Raw genomic sequence first — 21,752 nt, 5'->3', positions numbered from 1 at the left:
ATCAGTACAATGTCATGTGTTTGTATTTTTGTACTCAGTGCCGGGCACATAGTAGATGCTTAATAAATTCTTGTTAAATTGACTGAATTCCCAATTCAATTCATTTCAATTCAATGAACAGGATGGAGTCAAGGGACTGTTGTTGTTGTTCAGTCATTTTTCAGTCACGTCTGACTCTCCATGACCCCATTTGGAGTTTTCTTGGCAAAGAAACTGGAGTGGTTTGCCATGTCCTTCTCCAGCTCATTTTACAGATGAAGAAACTGAGGCAAATTGGGTGAAGTGACTTGTCCAGGGCCATACAGCTAGAAGTGTCTGAGGCTGAATTTGAACTCAGGTCTTCCTGACTCTAGGCCTGGTGCTCCATCCACTGCATCACCCAGCTGCAGGAGTCTAGGGATACCTGCCTTTGAATTCTCCTTCTAATGCTTCCTATAATTTGTGTGACCATGGGAAGGTCACAAAACTATCTGAGCCTCTGTTTCACCTGTAAAGTGTGGGTCATAATATCTGGGGTAACTAACTGCTCATCATGGTGGGATATATATCCCACATATCCCATATATACATACACACAGACATACACACATACATATATGTCTGTGCATACCCCCTTATAGCCCACACCATTGGGAAGAGGTTCCAAATCAACAAGATTGCAGATCCCCTTGACTTGACTGTGGCTGTCTGCTGTTACTATTTTTATGAACTTTTAAGGTAATTCAATGTTCTCCATGGTTGCAGCAGCCCTTTGTAAGCCAACAGTGCTCATTTTCTTGCCACCTCTACGCAACAGAGAGAAGGGAAAACGCAGGGAGCCAGAAGGTGAAAAGCCTAGGACTCACTGTCAAAGTTGTTGCTGCTGGTACAAAGATGGACTAAGTGAAGGCAACGAAAACTTCAGGGAAACATGAGCAAACATATATGCACTGATGCAGAATGCAGGAAATCAAACTAGAAAAACCAGTATGCATAGTGACTCTCAAAATATAGACTGAAAGAACAATAGAGTGGAACTGAGCCCCCCAAAAAGAGAGGAGAAATGCACTTTCCTGCCTTCATTGGAGAGGTGGGGGACCGTGAGTGCAGAGTGCATGACGTCACCCATGGGCCATATTTGATTTTGTTTGGCTGAATTGTTCTTTTTGTTTTTGTGGAATTGTGGGAGTTTCACTTAGAATTCTTATCGACCCTGTTTGAGAGCTTTCTGTGTGGCCTTGTTTTATCATTATTATAAGCAAAGGCTTCCTGAGGAGGGAATGAGGCAAGGAAGAAAGTATCTGGAGGTGATAACGATGTAAAATCAAAAATCATAAAGAAACCAAAGCCGAACAATAATAAAGGGGACAAAAACCAAATCATTAAAAACAATTGTAAAATTCTATTAAAGTGAATTCTAGTCATAAGATGGCATGTAAAACTGCTAAACCAGTTGTGAGGGCAAACTTTCTATTCCTGAAATACTCATACTAATGAAAGGGAAAAAAGGAGGACAGTTTTGTCAAAGAAGCAAATTAGCCCAAAAACAAGCACAAAAGAGATTTTGAAAATTAAAGCAGCGATAATGTTTTTAAAAATTAAACTAATAAAACAGAACTGTTTTTGGAAAGACTTAAGCATTGGTCAGTGACAGGCTAATTTGATCCTTTTTAAAAGAGAGCAAGATCAAAACTGAAAAGGGGAATTCTCAAGTGGAAAAGAATTAAAGAAACCTGTTGGAAAGAAACTGCACTAAATTGTATGCTGCCGAAACTAAAAACCTAAACCAAATGGGTGAATGGCTATAGAAATAAAAATATGGAAATTAACAAAATAACAGAGATATAAAAATAATAGTAGCTCCCACTGAGAGAGCACTTTCAAGCTTGGAAAAAAACTTTCCCTGCACTAGCTCATTTAAACCTCACAACAAGTATTCTGCTGCCCTTTTACGGATGAGGAACTGAAATGCACAGAGGTTGAGACTTGTCCAGGGTCACCCAGACACCCAGCTTGGGGCACGTCCTTCCGACTTCAACCTGATCTCAGAAAGAAAAAAGGGACAAGTGGCGAAGGAGGGAAAAACTAACATTTTCTGTGCAGACAGATTTGCAAATGAATTGTAGCAAGCATTTAAAGAACAGATACCCATTATGCTGCTTAAGGATTTTCAAACCTGGAGGGAGAAGGCCCTCTCCTAAAGTCCTTTTCTGAGACCGACCTAGCCCTGATTCCCGAAGAATGATGAAGCAGAGAAAGGGCCCCACAGAACGTCACCCATACTGTCAATGCCAAACTAGTCAACACAACACTGGTAAAGCGATTTTCATAACATGTGCAACACATTTTTTCATTACAACAAAGTGGAATTTATGCTGGGAGCACAAAGGTGGTCTGTCTTCAGGAAAACAACTAACAGAATAAATCACATTATTAACAAAACAATAACCACAACTTCAACAGATGCAGAAAAAGCCTCCTAAAATACAGCTCTTTTTAATGTTAAAAACAAGATAATGTGTAGGAGTGAAAAATGCCGTTTCTGTAATAGGGTTACTGCCATACCAGGCTGGAGGAATCATAATTGTAATCATGAAGGCCACCAGCAACAGCTCGCATTTCTGCAGTGGTGGAGCAGATAGTATGGATCTCATCATCTCCATTTTATATTGGAGGCCACCGAGTCTGGGCCGAGCTAACGTTTGTAACTGCCCACCGACCATGCCACCCCTTCTCCCTTCTCCCAGATGAGCACTGTTATTGTAATCTGCTCACACCAACTTAGACTTAGAGTCTGAGGCAGCAGAGCCGAGGGTACAGGCAACAAGATTGCTCTGGCTTCTGAAAACTCTCTTTGATCGCCTGGTTCCCCTTCCCTGAAAGCTTTGGTAACTCCCCAGGCACACAGTAAAAACTCCCAGATTCCAAGCCGAGCTTTTAAGGCTCTCCATGCTATGATCTGAAAGTACCTTTCAGCCTTATCTCCTAGGACATTAACGGTCACATACCATTCCGACTGGTCCCAAATACTTACTGTTGGCTGAGCCGTCTCTCGGCCTTCCTCCCCTCACTGGTGCTAGAGCTCCTCCAGAGAACTCTCTCACTGATGGAGGACAGAAGACGATGGCAGAGACAGGGGAGGCGGTCCTTTGCTAGACTTGGAAGATTTGGAGAGTACTCAAGGATGGGGGTGGGGTGGGGAGCCTCAGTGAACCTACACTTAGGAACTGCAGAGAGCAGCAGGGCAAGGGGGCGGAGGTCACTTCTGCTTAGAGAACAGGGCATTAAGAAGGCCAGAGGCATCTAGTGCAACCTGTACCTCATGTGGGAAACCTCTCAGCCAGCCTCTGCTCCGAGACCTCCAGAAACACGGTGATCACTCCTTCCCAGTGACCAGAAAGGGCCTCTTGTAGCAAAGTTTGCCACTCTCTAGCTGTGGGATCCTGAGCTGTGGGACCACTCTGACCTCCCTAAGCCTCAGTTTCTTCCCTTCTAAAATTGGGGAGCAATACTTGAGCTGCCTACCTGGCTCACAAGGTTGTTATACCATCGACTTTGTTCCTCTTCCTGTGAAAGCTTCCTTTCCGATATTGGTGGCCTCTGTATTACAGAGGCCTGGCCCACCCATACACCCTCCCCTGGAGAGTGGGAAGCAAAGGGCCTCTTTATAGTATCTTTGGGAGCTTGGTTAGACTGATAACTCCCACTCTGAGGGGGCTTTAAGGTTTACAACAAACCTGAGAGAGGAGGCAGGGAGCGTTCATGAAAGGCCTATTTTGTGCCAGATGCTGTGCTGAGGGTTTTACAGTTGAGGAAACTGAGGCAAACACATGAAATGACTTGCCCAGGGTCACATACCTAGTAAGTGTCTGAGACTGGATTTGAACTCTGGTCTTCCTGACTCCAGGTCCAGGTCCCATCACCCTATCATATTCACTGTGGCAACACCTAGCTGTGAGGTAGGGGATGCGTTGGTAATCATTCCCATTTTCTTTTCTTTTTCATCACTCCCGTTTTCTAGACAAGGAAACTAAGGCTAAGCCTAACTCACTCAGGGTCACTTAGCTAGAAAATGGCTGATCTGGGAAGCGACTTCAGGATAATAGGGGTGTGGTACAATGGAAAGGGCATGAACTCCAGAACCAGAGCACCTAGACTTCAAATCCTACCTTGGCTAATGATTACTTATATAACTTGGGCCTTGTCAACTTACCCCCTTGGTCTTAGCTTCCTTTTCTGTAAAATGAAGGGCTTGGACCAACTGGCCTTTCAGTTCTTGACCCATCCAGCTCTTGATCTATGACCCTCCCTCCCCATCCAGGAGGTGAACCTCCCCCAACATGAGGTGCAACAAAAGATCTGTCATTGGGACTTGTCCAAGCCATGGCAACATGGTTTTCAGAATATACTGTTGCAAGCTTGCAATCTCCGGGACGCAAAAGGCTGATGTGGACGTACTGTTCCTGATTAAAGGAAAAAGAGCAACAGTGACCACAGGAAGAGATGATAACTGTGGATTGTATCCTAATTATTGCCCTGATCACTGGAAAAGGCCAAGATATGGGGCACACCCCCTTATGGGCATCCTAAAGACAGGGTATATAAACACACCATTGAGGAGGTTGAGTTGAGTTCGGAGGAGGGCATATTGGCATAAGCAGTGGGAGAGAGAACTCAGTGGGAGCTCGGAACTTCGTTGAAGGCTGTAGCATCCATGATCTGACCGGATCAGCACACAGATCAACTCCTTGCGCAGGGAGTTTGGCTCAGGTCAGTATTTGGAAAGGTTCATAGCAAAGCAACTCTGGTCACCTGGGGCTTGCTATATGAATCCAGGGTCTCGGTGGGAGGATCTTAGGAAGTGATGGGAAGTGATTGTCTATAATATCCCTAAGAAAAAATCCAATCAGGAAATGGAAAGGCCTTGGTGAGGTGCCATAGAATAAAGAGGTGTTGGAGAAGGTCCATCACTAAATACCTTCTGAGGCAAAGCTTACCTAGTGGCTGCATGTACCCTTGAGTAGCCTTCGACTTCCCAGCTCTCCTGGGAGGCCCAGATCAGTCTAACAGTGTGGGTTTGGAAATAGGGAATTGGCACCAGCTTTCAGTTGAGAGATTCTCCTCAAAGTTCTGAGTGACAGTCTAATCCAAGAGAAGTGTGGTACCCACCCCCCAGAAGTAACCGTGTCCTTCATAGATTGAGGGCCAGAGGGGACCTCAAAAGTCATCTAGCCCAGCCACCTCAGGTGAGGAGACTGAGGTCAAAGAGGTCACACCAGGAGGAGGTGGCAGAGCAGCCCACATCAGTGAGGCTTCAATGATATGGCATAACAACTAAGTGGTGGGGTCTCTGGTCTAATCTATGGCCAAGCCTTTTGCTTTCTGGGAACTTTTTCTGTGATACCTGGAGCCCACTGAGCCCAGACAGAAGCCAAGGGAAGTACCTTCATGAGAGTTTAGAGTCGATGTTGGTTTTTGTTTTGTTTTTTGGTGAGGCAATTGGAGTTAAGTGACTTGCCCAAGGTCACACAGCTAGTGAGTGTCAAGTGTCTGAGGCCGGATTTGAACTCAGGTCCTCCTGCCTCCGAGGCTGGAGCTCTATTCACTGTGCCACCTAGCTGCCCTGTAGAGTTGATTTTGAAGGTGAAACCTTTACAGAGAAACCCACAAACGAGCAACATGATTTTCTTGAATTTTGGCCTGTTGTCCTCCAGCCTAACCCCCACCCTCCAGAATGGCTCAAAAGAATAACAGGATTTCAGAAGTTTTAGAAGGGGCCTTAGGGAATCACCTATTCCAATTGTCCCATTTTACCAATGAGGAAACTGAGTCAGAGAGGAACTGAGTAACCCAAGGTCACACAGCCAGTTAGTGGTAGAACTGAGACAAGAGCTGAGGTCTCTCAACACCTTGTCCTTCCTGCACCATGCTGTCTCTGTTCTTGGAAGAAGGCGCGTCCTTAACAAACTACCAAGGACCCTTTTGTCCCACCACTGAAGGAGCAACTTAGAGTTGACTCCCAACTTGACCCCAAACCAACATGGTTCAAGAGATGTTTTGGTAGGGAATGCCTAGGCATGATGGATAGAGTGGTGGTGGTAGGGGGTGGTGTGGAAAGAGGGTCTTTGACGGCTGAGACATTCCAAGGGATTGTTCATGGGTGGGAGGGCCTGGGGGAGGGACGTAGGTGAGGTCCTTGATGTGGGGGTGGGGGGCTCTTTCTCATTTGACACAGGTACATGCCCATGCTCTCTCCCCCCCTGAAACCGGTCACTGCTGCTGACTCAGGAACACCCTCGTTCTGATCCCGTGGACAAGCATGAGCAGTACACCCATTTTCCTGCCTGGCCCTCAGCAGGACATCTCAGACTTCTGGACAGATCAGGAGACAATGTTTCCAGATGGAGCTAACCAGCTCAAAACCCTGACACTCACCTCCGTGGCCCACCAAAGCCAGACTCTGCCTCAGCACTCATATCCTCTCTCCAGGTGGGCAGGGCGTGGGCAAGGGCGGAACTGGGAGGAAAGAGGGGGTCAAGCAGTAATGGAGAATTGAAGGGGGGGGGTCTGAGAGTTTTAAGAGAGATAAGAGCAGCTAGGGCCCAGGGTAGCCATTCTCTGTCACCCTTCAAGCTTGCATTAGCTCGTTCTATTCTCCCTCTCAGGCCACCCCCCAAAGTCAATGCAGCTGCTTGAGCTCTTGGGGGCACTCACATTTACCCTTAGGTCCCACTCTCTGCTCTCAAATCCTGCTGGCCACTGACCCTCACTCAGTGGTTTCCTGGTCTTCATAGCCCTGTTGTCCTGTGCTTGTTCTGACCCACTGGGCTGAGCTACCAAAGCACCAAGGTCTCTGATCCAGCCTGCCCGCTTCTCTCAAAGGCACAAAGGGCCGCTCACTGCCTTCTTACCTGGACCCTGGCACTCCCTAGGGCTTGTGCCATCATTGGCCTTGGCACACAGCTCTCTGAAGACAGAGCTCCTCTTTTTGGGCCGCTCACTTCTCTTGGCTGGTCTCAGCAGAGCCTAAAAGGATTTGTTGACTGCCAGTCTCTTGGGCAACCTTTGAGGAAAGATGGCTCAGCTCATGGCTTATCTGCTTTCAGAGCCCCTGAAAAGGTGGTTCCTTTGGGGGTTTGGAGGAAGGGCTACAGAGCCTGCCAAACTCATGCTTTTCTTGAACACTTCTTGCCTAGCTTATCATAATAGCCTCCTAACTAGCCTCCCTGCCTCCAACCTCTCAACCCCTCCTGAGGCACAGGCCCTTACTTAAAAGCCTGTAGTGGCTCCACCTTAGCTTGGCATTGAAGGCCTTCCATTGTCAGGCTCATTTCACATCGTTTGTATCACAGCCAAACCCAATCAGCCTGCAATCAATCTCTTTCTTCTTCACTCAAAAAACTGACCATGCCTGGAATGGCCTCCATGCTCATCTCCACCTGGTGACAAAAATCCTCATTTCTTCCCCTCTCTGGGCTTCCTCTTCTGTAAAACTCTTTCATAAAGGTCCAGCTCAGGGGTAACATTGTACAAGAGGCCTTTCCAGGTCTCCCCAGCTGATATGGAAGGGTGCTCTCCTCTCCTCGCATTTCCCTAGAGCATTCCTGCCCACCCACTTGTGGCCCGAGGGATGCTTGTAGCCCGCCACAGGATTTGGGGCAGTCTGTGAAAAATGTAGAGGATGTAAAACAGGCTCGCTTTGGTGGGCTGCCAGCACCCACAGGCCGTTATGTTGTACATCTTCCCTCTGGTGCTTACTCCCAGTCTCTCCCGTTTGTAGCTCATTTGTACAGAGTCGTTGGCATACTGTGTCCCCTCTTATGATTTGCGCTCCTTGAGAACAGGGGCTGTCTTTTGCCTTTCTTTGTATCCTCAGCACTTAACACAATGCCTGGCACATAGGAGGTGCCTAATACATGCTTATGGGCTGACTGGCTGCCTGCCCAAAAGGGGCTTCCAGGCTACATGGGAAGACAAGAACCTCACCCCCACCCCAACAATAAGGCGCAGCAGGCTATATCACAAGGCTGTGGGTAACATCTGCCAGATGATTGACCCTAACATTTCTCTTTTTATTATTAATTTAATATTTTATTTTTCCCCAGTTACATGTAAAAACAATTTTCTACATTCATTTGAAAAATTGAGTTCCAAATTCTCTCCTTCCCTCCCCACCCCACCCCCCATTGAGAAGGCAAACAATTTGATATAGGTTATACATATGCAACTATGCAAAACTTATTTCCATATTAGTTATGTTGTAAAAGAAAACATAGACCAAAGAAAAACCCCAAGAAAAATAAGGAAAGTAAAAAAGTCTGCTTCAGTCTGTATTCAGACACCATCAGTTCTCTCTCTGGGGATGGATAGCATTTTTCATCATAAGTCCTTCAGAGTTGTCTTAGATCGTTGAATTGCAGAGAACAGCTAAGTCATCCACAACTGATCATCCCATTAAGGTGGGATATTGCTGTTACTTTGTACACAGTACATTTAACTTTGTATCAGGTCATATAAGTCTTTCCAGGTTTCTCTGAGAGTATCCTGATCATCATTTCCCATAGTACAATAGTATTTCATCCTTGATAATTTCTTGAAAGATGATGTCTAGGCTCTTTTTTTGATCATGGGTTTCAAGAAATCTAATAATTTTTAAATTATCTCTCCTGGATCTGTGTTCCAGGTCAGTTGTTTTTCCAGTGATCTATTTCACATTGTCTTCTATTTTTCTACTCTTTTGATTTTGTTTTATTGCTTCTTGATGTCTCATAGAGTCATTAGCTTCCATGTGCTCAATTAACATTTTTGAGGAATTATTTTCTTCAGTGAGGCTTTGTACCTCCTTTTCCATTTGACCAATTCTATTTTTTAATGAGTTATTTTCTCCAGTATATTTTAGTGCCTCTCTTTCCACTGGGCCAATTATGCTTTTTAAGGAGTTCTTCTCTTCAGTGAATTTCTGTATGTCTTTTTCCATTTGGCCAATTCTGCTTTTCAAGGCATTCTTCTGCTCATTGGATTTTTGAACCTCTTTTACCATGTGGTCTGTTTTTTAAGGTGTTATTTTCTTCAGTATTTTTTTGTGTCTCCTTTACCAAGCTGTTGACTCTTTTTTCATGATTTTCTTGCATCACTCTCATTTCTCTTTCCAATTTTTCCTCTATCTCTCTTCCTTGATTTTAAAAATCCTTTTTGAGCTCTTCCATGGCCTGAAGCCAATTCATATTTTTCTTGGAGCCTTTGGATATCAGAATTTTTATTTTGCTGTCTTCTTCTGAGTGTGTGTCTGATTTGATCTTCCTTGTCACCATAGTAACTTTCTATGGTCAGAATTTTTTTCTGTTGTCTGCTAATTTTCCTAGTCTATTTCTTGACTTTTAGCACTTTGCTAAAGTAAGGCTCTGCTTCCAGGGTGGAGGGAGCACTGTTCCAAGCTTCAAGAGTTTTGTATAGCTGTTTTCAGAGATACTTCTAGGGACCTGTAACTTTTCAGTTTTTCCAAGGTGCTATGATCTAAGGAGAGGTGTTTACTACCCTACTGGCATGTGCTCTGGTCTATGAGTGACCACAAGCATTCTTTTCTACCCTGGAACTGTGAGGAAGATCTCTGCTCCACTGCGGCCACCCCAAGCTCTGATGTGCTAGTACTCCTCCTAGCCCTGTGACTACCCCTCCAGGATTGTGACCCGGATCTGAATATGGGCAGAGCAACAGAGTCCTGCCTCAGTGCTAGCAAAGAGACCCCTGTAATCTCCTTCTGATCAGTTGTTCGACCCCCTTACCATCTATGGTCTGAGAGCTCCAGAAGCAGCTACTGCATCTGCTAATTCATTCACTCCCAAGACCTGCTCCTGGTTTGCTGGGGCCTGGTTTGTGCTGGTGAGGCCTGCACTGGACTGTGCTCTACTTGCCCTGGTGCAGCAGAGCTTTCCTGCCAAACTTTTAAATTGTCTTGGGCTGGAAAATTGTTTCACCCTGCCCTTTTGTGGGCACTATTTAAAGGGCTTTGGAAGGGTTTAGGGGAGAGCTCAGGAGAGTCTGCCATCTTGGCTCTGCCCCTCAACCCTTACATTTCTTACAGACAGTTCTTTTGATTAGAGAAACACCCTGGGGGAAGGGGAAATCCACAGCCTCTAAAGGGGAACCCCCCTGTTGGCAAGGGTCCAGCTGGTTTCACCAGCTCCGTGGGGACCTCTCCCCACCTTTCCAAGCCCCTCTTGGCTTCAGACCAGAGTAGAGGTCACACAAGGCAGAGAGCACGGCCTCAGCTCAAGAGCTCTTCTGCTTTCAGAGGGACTGCCTCCCAATCCTTAGCTTTTCTGAAACTGGGTGGGAAGAAGAAGGAAATAACACAAGAAGCTTATAGATAGCAGAGGAGGCTGAGATGACCTGAGTGGTGGCTCAGATTCCTGGTGGGAATGCTAGAGGCCAGCAGGATCTTGCCCATATCACCTGAATCCATGTTGGTTAGATGCAGTTCAATTCAATTCAGCCACTTTTATTAAGTGCCTACTACGTGCCACAACTATGCTAGGCACTATGGGCACAAAGATAAAAGCACCTGCCCTCAAGGAGCTTACATTCCACTGGAAGGAATACTAGTGGACATTTACTGAGTGGTATGAAGCTTGCAAACTACTTCTGTCCAGATGTTATCTCATTTGAGCTTCTTTACAATCCTGTGAGATAACACCGCAGCTATATTCTTATTCCCATCCTCCCGGTTTCTTTACTCGCTGTAAGCCACTGTAGCCCCTCAAGTCTGAAGTGAGAGCCCAAAGCCTATGCCCCTGGTTCCTCTCTTTCTGGGCCTGCTCCTTACTGGCTTTTCCCCTTTGGGTCCCAGGGTTCTTCTCCATCTCCACGCCTTTCATTAGTCTTACTCCACCCTGGTAGGCCAGGTCCTAAGCATGCTTATGCCCAAAGAGGCCCCTCCCCAAGAGGGCAGAGTCAGGGACTGGCCCCCTGGGGAACAGCTCCTCCAGACACAGTCTGAAGACACACTATCCCAAAAGGTCGGATAAAGAGAAAGGCAAAAATTAGGGGCTGGACGTGACTGCTCATCTCCACTGAAATGGAGGCTTATTCTAAAATGGCCTTATTACCTCCTCTCTGCTCCAGCCCTTTTGTCAGCCTTGGCATCCCTGGCCAGCCCCAGCCATTCTGAGCAGCAACACTCTTGACAGTTTGTAAGATGCTTTTGTGAGCGTCCTAACCCACGTGCCCTCACTTGTCCCTTCTGTACATGTCATTCTACAATCTCAGGGGGTCAGTGTGTCCCTTTAAGACAACTTCCCTTTTACATCTTCATCAGAATTATTTCTCTTTATGCCTTTCAAATTTCTTTCTTGGGAAAGCCAAGCCCCACCCAGGCTAAGTTCTCCTGGAGAATTTTCCGCCTGGGGATCTACCTGATGAGCTCTTCCTCTCTCTTCTGAAACCCTCAGTCTCTATGAGCATTGCTGGTGAAAAGTGGACCCATTTCCTGGAAGGTCTCCATTTTCTTGCCCAGGACTCCAGAGCCTTTAGTGATGTTTTCTGGATTAATCTAGTCTAACTCTCTCATTTTACAGATGAGGAAACCAAGGGAGGTTAAAGGACTTGTCCAAGGCCACACAGGATAAGATTTGAAACCAGACCCTCTAACTCCATTGTACTTCATGCCCACATCAGGCATCTGGTTTGACAAGCCATGGGAAGGGTCTTGTCATGTCCTGAGTCGAAAGACCTCCCTAGTGACAACAGCAAGTCAACCAACAGCAACTCCCTTCCCTCTCAGCTTGAGAATTATGATCATAGAATTTGGAGATTCTCTTGTTCAAATCCTTCATTTTACAGATGAGGAAACTGAGGCTCAGAGAGACATGACTGCCCAAGGTCACACAACTAGGAGGGAGCAAAACTAGAATTCCAAGCCATGACACCAACTCTAAAATTCTTTTTAGTATGCCATGCTTTTGTTGGTGGTGGTATGTGTGTGCATATACATGTATTTGCATATATGTGTGTGTGGGTGGGTAGACTTAAATTGACAAGGACCCTCTGCTGCAAAATATCTTCCCTTCCCCATTCCCACCAACTGGAGGCTTATTTTGGGTTAATAGTCTCTCCTTCAAGAAAGCTCATACCCTAGGTGCAGCTACTCTCCATCTGAGTGCTGTACAACATTTTGCTCATCAAACCCTAATTCTGAGGTGCTTCCCTCACTTGGCTTCCACCCTCCCCTCTCTCTTTTTCCATTCTAGGGTGAACACACTCCATGCCTGTCCTGAGCCCAAAGGTTCAGAGAATGACTCAGAGGAGGGTATCACTTATGCCTTGGACCACACGGCAATGCCGGCCGATGAGGAGAAGATGCTTCTGCTGCACAAGAATATAGAGCTTCAGAGGCTCAACAAACAGGTACGGACTCCCAAAGGGAAGAGGCCCAAGGAAGGAGGAGGACTGTGCCAGTCTTGGGGATATGCCCTCAGGTACCTGCAAATTTTTCTCTAGCCTAGGAAAGCCAACTGCAGAAGCAGAGGCTCCCTGAGGGGGAGGGGCCATCCTAGGCCTCTAGTCCAGCTGTCTAGGGAGCCCCTTCTATTATTGATCTAAAGGAATGCGCTCTAATACTTCAGCACGCTACTGGTATTTTCCAGTTTGTTATGCTCTTTATAATGGACTTACACTGCCTACCATTTGTGTGTGTGTGTGTGTGTGTGTGTGTGTGTGTGTGTGTGTTGGCACTACATTTGCATGGGGTGGGAAGAAGTTTACATCGCAATAATTTTACAATAAATACTCCAGAATACTCTCCTTTATTTAAAAAAAAAGTTTTTAAAAAACCATCTTTCAAAACACAGACCTATTGCATAAAAAGCAGTATTAACAAATAGCAATGAAAGTGGCTTTGGTCATTATATAAGAGATACCATGTAATTTCTCAATGAGAATCTTGGAAATGTGCATGTAGGCAAAGTTGGACTTCATACATACATTTTAAAGATAGGGCTTCCAAAGAAATCATAAAAAATCAAAAAGGACCCTCATGTACAAAAATATTCATAGCAGATCTTTCTGTGGTGGCCAAGAATTGGAAACTGAGGAGATGCCCGTCCATTGGGTAATGGCTGAACAAGTTGTGGTCTATGAATGTAATGGAATATTATTGTGCTATAAGAAATGAGAACAGGCTGACTTCAGAAAAACCTGGAAAGACTTGTATGGACTGATGCTGAATGAAGTGAGGAGAACCAGGAGAACATTGTACACAGTAATAGTCACATTGTGTGATGACTGACTTTGATAGACTTAGCTCTTCTCAGCAATGCAATAATCTAAGACAATTCCAAAAGACTCATGATGGAAAATGCTATTCGCACCCAGAGAAAGAACTACAGAGTCTGAATGCAGATGGTAGCATACTATTTTCACTTTTTTTTTTGTTTTTTCTTTCTTGTCATTTTCCCCTTTTGTTCTGATTCTTCTTTCACAACATGACTAATATGGAAATATGTTTAATGTGATTGTACATGTAGAACCTATATCAGACTGCTTGCTGTCTTGGGGAGAGGGGAGAGGAGGGAGGGAGGGAGAAAAAATTTGGAACTTGAAATCTTATAAAAGTGAATGTTGAAAATTATCTTTACATGTAATTGGAAAAAATAAAATACCATTAGGTGGCAATAAAAAAATAAATAAACTAATTAATTAAAACTAAGGACAGGGCTTCAACTGCTGACTCCCCTGTCACCCCCCAAAAAAGCCCTGTGACCCCAGCATGAGCTCTGAGGGAAAAGAAAACAAAATCAAAATTCAGTGTCAAGTCAAAATTGCTGAGGGCCTCCAAAGAAGGAAGAACTTTCCCCAGCCCACTCTTGGACATTGCTATGACATTTCTCCTGATTGGGTGGTAGATATGGATTGAATGAAGCTCGAGGGAGGAGAGGTTACTGAGTAATGGTGGTAGGGGGAGAACCTGGAAGGGGAATGAGTGAAAGTGCATCCAGTGCTAGAAAGGGAGGTCAGGTAATCAGGAGGAAGCCAAAAGATGGAAGGAGTGGGAAAGGGGAAGTTCATTGCCAATGGAGTAGGCACTCCAGAGAGTGCAGTGGAAGGGGTGAGTAGCCTCAGAGTGGGACCAGGGTGGGGGGGGCGGGGCAGGGTAGGGTTGGGTTGAGAGGGATAGGAAGAAGGGAGTTATCAGTGGGGGGTGGTTTGAATAATGACAACAAAGGGTTATGAATCACAGAGTTCCTATTACTAGCAGTACCTCCCAGGTAGCCCTCTGGGGGTCACAGTATGAACATGGACCATGGAGGGTCCTGTTGGATTCTGTGGACTGAGACCAAGCTGCAGATTGTCCTGTCCCAGAGGATCCCCCATCCCCAAAGTCACTTTGACCTTTCCCTTACAGCTTATGAAGCTGAATCAGGAGTGGAACCACATGTACCACGTGACTACCTTCCAAATGCAGCAGAAGATGAGCATCCTGCAAATGGAGGTGGTTGACTTCAAGCAGCAGGCAGAGCGCCTGACCATACAGCTCGACCAGGAGCAGGTGAGAACCCCCCAGGGAGCCCCCAGTCCACAGCACAGTGGATCTCTTGCGTTGGTATGACGGGGTTGTCAGGAATGTGGGTGAAGGGCTAGGGGCATACACACAAAAAGCACAGGAGACACTAAGCTCGCTTCTTGAGGGCTCCGAGAAGGGCACTTCTAAGCGATCCTAGCCTGTGGGGCGTCTTTCTTCAGAACAAGAAGGAGTACTACGAGCAAGGCTTTCTCCAAGAGCTTGAAAAGAACCTGCAGCTCCAGGAATACGTGAGGCACCTTGAGAACAAACTGCAGCAGAATCATGAGAGCTGCCCCATGGTGGTGAGTGATTGCCCCGCTTGCTTGTCAATGAGCAAGGGGGAGAGGTCAGGAAGAGAGCACAAAGGGCCCCTTGGAAAGAGCAGGGAGGTAGGGAGGGGCAGCCAAAGTGAGCAGCTCAGAGCTCAGAGGCTCTTTGAGGCTTCAAGGTTTGCAAAGCACTTTACCTATGTCAGCTCATCTGATCCTCACGACAACCCTGGGAGGTAGATGCTCTTATTACTCCCATTTTACAGGTAAGGAAACTGAGGCCCCAAGAACTTAAGCAGTTTGCCTGGGGTCACACACAGCTAGTAAGTGTCCAAGGTGGGATTTGTACCCATGTCTTCCTAACTCCATTCTATAATTCTGCCCCAATTGCAGAGTTGGAAGTAGAGGTCAGATAAGTATTTGTCAGGGATCTTATAAAAAGGGTTTCTGCCCATGTGGTGATGAACCAGATGGCCCCTTAGGTGCCCCTTCCAACTCTGGGATTCAATAGCTCTAAAGCCATCCCTGCCTAGATGATTCCTGTTGGACAGAGGATGGGTGAGAAAGGGAGGTGGTCAGCTCAGTAACCGCTGCACAGCACATGAGTTAGTATGTATCTTTCACCACGGGAAAATGGGCCTCTATTTTTTTGGTGGCATACATGAAGTCCCAGGGTAACAGGGGCAGGAACTGACCCCATGGCTACTACACAGCCATTAATGGCTGAGCTGAAATCCCTCTTGCTTTATTAGAATTTCATGGAAGGCTATGGTGCTTCTCCAATCCTGCTGACCAGGAAGCACTTACAGGACGATGCCCAGTGCTGGCACGGGCTAGGCAATGCCAAGGTTCCGAAGACTATATACTGTAGGCACCAGCTGGACATCTCCAACTCAGAGAGAGAGATGACTGACCTGATCAATCAGATGGAGGCCTTGAAATGCCAGGTACTGTGATGAAGAAGGAAACTGTGCCCATCCAGGAGCCTGCCAGAGCCAAGGCATATCCTGGGAAATGCTTGACTGTCTCGCACTTTACCTTGGGACTAACCCCACGTGTTCCAACAGCAAGATTCTTCTTCTAAATTGTGTTGTACCCAAGTTATTCATTCCTCCCTAGCCTGTTTCTCTCATCCTAGGTGAAGCTCCCAAAGCAGGTAGCATCTAAAAAAAGACCACTGCCAGCTTTCCGAGCTGAGCCTTGTGCCCACTAAGCTGCTCTGGGTGTTTGCCCTATACTTTTGTTTCTTCCATAGTCCAGGAGATCTTAACCTGGGGTCCATGGACTTGTTTGGCTTTCTAAATTGAATGTTTTGATCTCTCTACTTCAATATAGCTGATTTCCTTTGCAGTCCCACGTGTTTTATTTGATGTATTGAAATGCATAATTCAGAGAAGGGGTCCAGAGGCTTCTTCCCCAGACTGCCCCAAGTGTCCATGACCCCCCACAAGGCTAAGAGCCAGAGCTCCCACTTGAGATTTAGAGCTAGCAGGCCAGCTGGTGCAGACCACAAAGGTTATCACACAGCTGGCATTCAAACCCAGGTCCTCAGACTCCAGGCATTGCATCACATTGGCCAAGGACTGTCACATGGTGTATAATCCTTTGCGTGCTAGAGAGCTGGGACTTTCTCTGAGAGGTAAAAGGGAGCTGTGAAAAGTTTCTGAGCAAAGAAGTAATGAGCCCTACCTGTTGCAGGTTACTCTGCCAGCTATTTTGTGGGCTATGGATATGTTGAAAGGGAGAAGCCTATCAGGGGGCCATTGCACTAGTTCAAGTCCAAGTGAGCAGGACACGGCCTAGAGTACTGGCATCTGGAGGGGAGGGGAGGGGCTGGATTTGAGAGCCACTGATTGGGTGGGGGAGAAGAGGAAGCCTAAGGAATCACAGGAGATTCCAAGGTTTCAAGCCTGGGGGAGGGGGAGCTGACACAGTCGATATCTGCTTCGGACACTTCTTGGCTAGTTGGAGGGACTGGCAGGATGGTTAGCAGGCCTGCGTCCCCCATGCCCTACCCAGTGCTTACCCACCCTTTCCAAGTGCTCTGGCAGGCCCTCCCACTGTTGTCCTTGGCCTGCCTACTGGGCACTGGTTGGGCACATCCCCAATCAGGGGAATGGGTGTCCCTACTCTTAGGGCCTCCAATCCCAGCTTTTCGTGTGACCGTTCTGGTGCTGTTTTCCAACAGACTGAAATGCTTGAAGCTAATTCCCTGACAGAGCGAATGAAAGTAGAAAATGAAAACCTATGCAAGAAGGAAGAGGAGATGAGGCAGCAAATGGCACTTCTGCAAGAACAGGTTGGTTGGTTTCTATAGCTGGTCCCAGGCCCCACATTGCAAGGATTCCCTGCTTCACTGCAGGCTAAGCCTCCTCCCAGAAACTGAGGCCCCAGAGTCTACAGAAAGTGCTCAGATAATTCAGACTATTAGCAGGGAGGGTGCCCTGCCCAGAAATCCAGGGCAAGCCCATCTCAGTAGCCTGTGCGCCCTATCCAAGAACAATCTGAGCTAGCACCCAGACCGGGCATCACCACAAGGTGACTGGCTCACTGGGGGACTTGATCAAATCCCACCACCTCCCCTTCCTTCAACTGGAAAAAGTCAATCAAGATATGCATCCCCTTGTCCTCAGAGGGCGACCTTCAGGATCCAGTTAGATCAGGTGCCATAAGGCATTGGGTTCATGCACATGTTCCTACTGGCCTTTCCAGTTCCTAGCAATGGTGCCTCTTAAGAACCTTTTGTTGGACCAAATGAAATTCAAGTGAGAGTGAGAGATGAGGGGTAAGAATCACTTTCTACAATTCACAAATAGAAAAAGGCGCTAAATGAGAGAGAGAGAGAGAGAGACAGAGAGACAGAGAGACAGAGAGAGAGAGGAGAGAGACAGGGAAAGAAAGAGAGAGAAAGTGAGGGATAGAGAGTATGTGAGGGGACAGGAGGGGGGGAGAGAGAGAGAGGAGAGAGAGGAGAGAGAGAGAGAGAGAGAGAGAGAGAGAGAGAGAGAGAGAGAGAGAGAGAGAGGAGAGAGAAAGAAAGAGAAAGTGAGGGATAGACAGAGAGTGTATGAGGGGGAGAGGAGAGAGAGAGAGACAGGGTGGGCAGGGGAAGGAGGGGGAGAGAGAGAGTCAGGTGCCCTGATTCTAAACGCAAATACAAGCTCTTAGCAAAGGCTTCTTGGCAGGGGTATTCATGGTGAGAAATCAGATATGGCTAGCTGTGTGACTTTAAGCAAATCACTTCTTGTCTCTGGGCCTCAGTTTCCTTGTGGGTGCTCTCTAAGGTCTCAGGCCTGCCTAGCATTCTAGCTGACCTCCATCCCCTCCATCCCTCCTTTGTTTCCTCTGTAGCTCAAGACCTTTGAAGATGACTTTAGGAAGGATTGCACTGACAAGCATATTTTCCAAAGTCTCCTGAACAAATCTCATGGCAGAAGCCCCACCACTGGGGCCTGTGAGTACAGTGACACGGAGAAGTTTGCTGCCTCTTCCACAGCCACCTCCACCAGGCCTAAGTCAGGCGGCTGCAAGCCAGTGAGCAGCTTACAGTGAAATGCAACGAAGGCACAAAATCCTCTAAGAAGCAGGAGCCTGAGGCCCAGGTGACCCCCTTATACTGAGACTTTTAGGAAGTCAGAGTGGGCAAGCCCGGCAGGTAGCTTACCCACCTTCCCCAACCATTTTTCTCAAAGCTAAGACGAACATCTATATACTGAGCACCTACTGTGAGCAACATTTCCTTGACTGTGGGGCATTGTCTTTCAAACTCCCACACTCCCCACCCAAAGGCTGAGAATGCTCCTTCTAGCTTAAGTCAAGTAGCATTGTACTCTGTGACAGGAAAGCCTGCTGTGGACAGCATTTGGCTTCCAGGCAGTGCATGACTCCAACTGCAAAAGAGTCAGTAGGCAGAAAAGAAGCTCCAACTGAAAACTAAACCAGCAGAGAATAGAAATCAGTATCCTTTGAATTTATAGTTTTAGGAAGAATTCATAACTAAGACAAGTACAGAGGGGATCACAATAGACAAAATAGATTTTTGGGGGTGATTATATGAAACGTAAGAGCTTTTGCACTAACAAAAATCAACATAATAACATTAAAAAGAGAAACTACTGATTGGAGAAAAAAAAATCTTCATAGCATATATCTCTGATAAAAGTCTGATAGCCTAGATTTATATAGAATTGATACAAATGTATAAGACCAAGAACCATTCCCCAAGAGATAAGTGGTCAAAGAATATGAACAAAGTTTTCAAAAGATGAAATGTAAATGATCAATGACTACATGAAAAATTGCTCTGTATCACTAATAATAAGAGTGATACAAATCAAAACAACTCTACCATTTTATATCATACCCAGAAGATTGTCAACAATGATAAAAAAATGGAAATAGTTAATGTCGGAGGGGCTGTTATGGGCAGAAAGGCCCCAAAATACATCATTACTGGAGCTGGGAATTGGGCCAATTGTTCAGGAAAACAACTCTGGACTCTGCTATAAAGATATCCCATTGTTTAGATCCTTTGACACAGTGATACAATTTTGCTGGGCATTTAGCACAAGGTCAAAGACTGAGGGAAATGTCCTGAACACACCAAAATATTTAGAGCAACATCTTTTGTGGTAGCAAGAAACTGGAAACAGGGCAGATGCCCATCCCTCGGGGAATGGCTGGACTAGTTGTAGTGTGTGAATGCAACATAATGTTATTTCTCTGTAAGAAAAACTAACATGAGCTTTAATTGAATGAAATGGAATTGCTAGGTATTGTTAATTGACCTTCTCTCTTAAGTTGTCTTTACTAGAGCCATGGTTACCAGGTATTTCATAGAAGTGGAGCTCCTCTTGCCATTTCTCTTTAGAAGCCCTGATTTTCAGGAGAATTGATCTTCACTGCAGCCCTTCATCCACACAGTGAAGAGGGAAGCCATGTTCTTTTTTATTTTCATCTCTCCTGTCCACCCCTCCCCGAAATTTCCATCAATATTTTTAGCTAATGACAGCAAGAATGGCAAATAAATAAAAATCACTGTAGTGAAAAAGCTGGCTCCTTGTGTATTTTTCCTTTCAAAAACTAGCTGGGTCAGATGAAGAAAAGGTAGGATTGGCCAGAAATCAGACCTTTAGCTGCAATGCATTCACTTAGCTCTTTGAGCATGAAGACCTCACTGGGAAGACTGAAGTCATCAATTGGCAGCAGCTTCAGGCCCCCTCCTCCATTCCTCAATCCTTCTTAGCATTTTCAGGCCCTCTTTCCTCCTTCCCTCTTGTCACAGAACAGAGGACTATGCAACTCACCAATGGCAATTCCTCTACCTGCTCCCTTGCTCCTATTCCTTCCCCTGTCCTCCCCTAGGACCCTGCTCCAGGAGCATCCTCCCTCTCACATACATCTCCAATTTCTCCCTTGCCATGAAGTTCCTTTCTGTGGTGTGTTAGAGTGGAGAAACCATTGCACTTGCCAACCAGAGAGATGCAGGATAAAATCCCCACTTTGACATTGACTAGCCACGTGACCATGGACAGACAGGTCATGTAACTACTCTAAGCCTCAGTTTCCTTGTCTATAAAATGGCAGTGCCTATCTCATAGAGTTATTATGAAAATCAAATGAAATAATGAATGTGATGCATTTTTCAAAACTTAAAGTATTATATAGAAAGCAAACTTTTAATATTACATACGTGCTTAGGTGTCCCCAATCTTGGAAAAAAAAGGTTTCATTTGGTCCTTCTACCCAGTGATATGCTAGAGCTAGCTCAAACCAGCTCAAGAGAGTCAGTATGAGCATTTGCATCTTGGATATCACCTAAGAAAATGGTAAAAAAAATGTTAATAATGCAGATTAAACTGAAAAAATGGTGGGTTTTTTTGAGAGCCAGTTGTTAAACATTTACCAGCACACTCCCGCTTCTAACCCATCTATCTTATTCCTTTCTTTCACTGCTAAACTTGAAAAAGTTATCTATGAATGAGCATTCTTGGTCCCATAGAATAGATGGGCAGAGAATAGTTGGGTTGGGAAAGAAAATGTTCAAAAGAGGTGGAATAACAGCTAAAGAAAAAGGGCAAAAGAAAGCAAAGACATTTACAATTTAATAAAGTCAGAGAACTTGGGATGCAAATGGGAGTGAGAGGAAAGCATGTGGGTACAGACAAGCTATAAATTGTATAAGCAAAAGGGACAAAGAATTGACTTAAAGAACAAAGGGGATAAAATCCAATACAAAGTAAGTAAATGGAAGAAAATCCAAGTCTAATAATTGTAACCTTAATTGAGAATGGATTAAAGAATACAAAATCAAAAACAAAAGAGTGGCAAAATGTGGAACAGAACAAAGCCAAGTAATTTGTTGAATAGAAGAAATATATCTAAAAACCAGACAGATTCAGATTGAAAATGAGAAGTGAAAAGGACGTTTACTATGTGCAACAGCCCTCACCAAGACCCTGAGAGTTCTAGTTCTTACACCAATTGATTTTCAAAAAACAGAAGTTGTAATTACACTACTGAAAAAAAAAAGCAAAAATAAAAATTTGCAGTGTCAAAAGAAATAGGGAAATGACATTATGCTTAAAGATGTCATAGAGTCAGACAATAAAACAGTATCAGTATTAAACATAGATGCAGCAAATGGCAAAGCAGCTATATCAAGGATGGGGAACCTTCATCCTCCAGGCCACGTGTGGCCCTCTGGGTCCTCAAGTACAGCCCTTTAATAAAAGGATTTGTTCTGTAAAATTTGGACTCAGTCAAAAGGCTGCACCCGAGGACCCGGAAGGCCACATGTGGCCTCGAGGCCCCAGGTTCCCCACCCCTGAAATAATTCCATAAAAGAAAAGTAAACTAAGTTGCAAAGAGACATAGATGGTAAAATGATAGTTGTGAGCAGACTTTAATACTCTTGTCTCAGAGCTGAATAAATCTAACAGAAAGAT

The 21,752-nt window shown here is 45.5% G+C and overlaps 2 protein-coding genes across 4 annotated transcripts in view; one reads left to right on the top strand and one right to left on the bottom strand.

Moving 5' to 3' along the window:
* LOC110202688 (uncharacterized) overlaps positions 1-21,752 on the bottom strand; it is a 41,607-nt gene that overhangs the window by 8,334 nt on the left and 11,521 nt on the right. The window contains exon 1 of one of the 2 annotated variants that reach the window (XM_020978953.2): positions 3,014-3,121. The exons of the other annotated variant lie outside the window; for it this stretch is intronic. The gene's annotated coding sequence lies outside the window, so the exon portion shown is untranslated. Of the gene's footprint in view, positions 1-3,013; positions 3,122-21,752 lie in introns of those variants that run through there. 2 annotated transcript variants of the gene reach the window in all.
* Positions 4,531-19,837, top strand: LOC110202689 (uncharacterized). 2 transcript variants are annotated; one of them, XM_020978956.2, is made up of 8 exons: positions 4,531-4,749; positions 6,268-6,468; positions 12,225-12,381; positions 14,378-14,521; positions 14,716-14,838; positions 15,558-15,752; positions 16,994-17,104; positions 18,157-19,837. In XM_020978956.2, the coding sequence occupies exons 2-8, from the start codon at positions 6,299-6,301 to the stop codon at positions 18,355-18,357; spliced, it is 1,101 nt and encodes a 366-aa protein (XP_020834615.1). In that variant the 5' UTR covers positions 4,531-4,749; positions 6,268-6,298; the 3' UTR covers positions 18,358-19,837. The 2 variants fall into 2 exon arrangements, with proteins under 2 accessions (XP_020834615.1, XP_020834614.1); XM_020978955.2 differs by having other exon boundaries at positions 4,533-4,749; positions 6,215-6,468.

The sequence above is a fragment of the Phascolarctos cinereus genome, unplaced genomic scaffold, assembly GCF_003287225.1.
Source record: "Phascolarctos cinereus isolate Bilbo 61053 unplaced genomic scaffold, phaCin_HiC Scaffold_8;HRSCAF=390, whole genome shotgun sequence".
NCBI lineage: Eukaryota > Metazoa > Chordata > Mammalia > Diprotodontia > Phascolarctidae > Phascolarctos > Phascolarctos cinereus.
The sequence above is the reverse complement of the archived record's forward strand: the minus strand, read 5'-3'. Positions and strand labels throughout refer to the sequence as shown.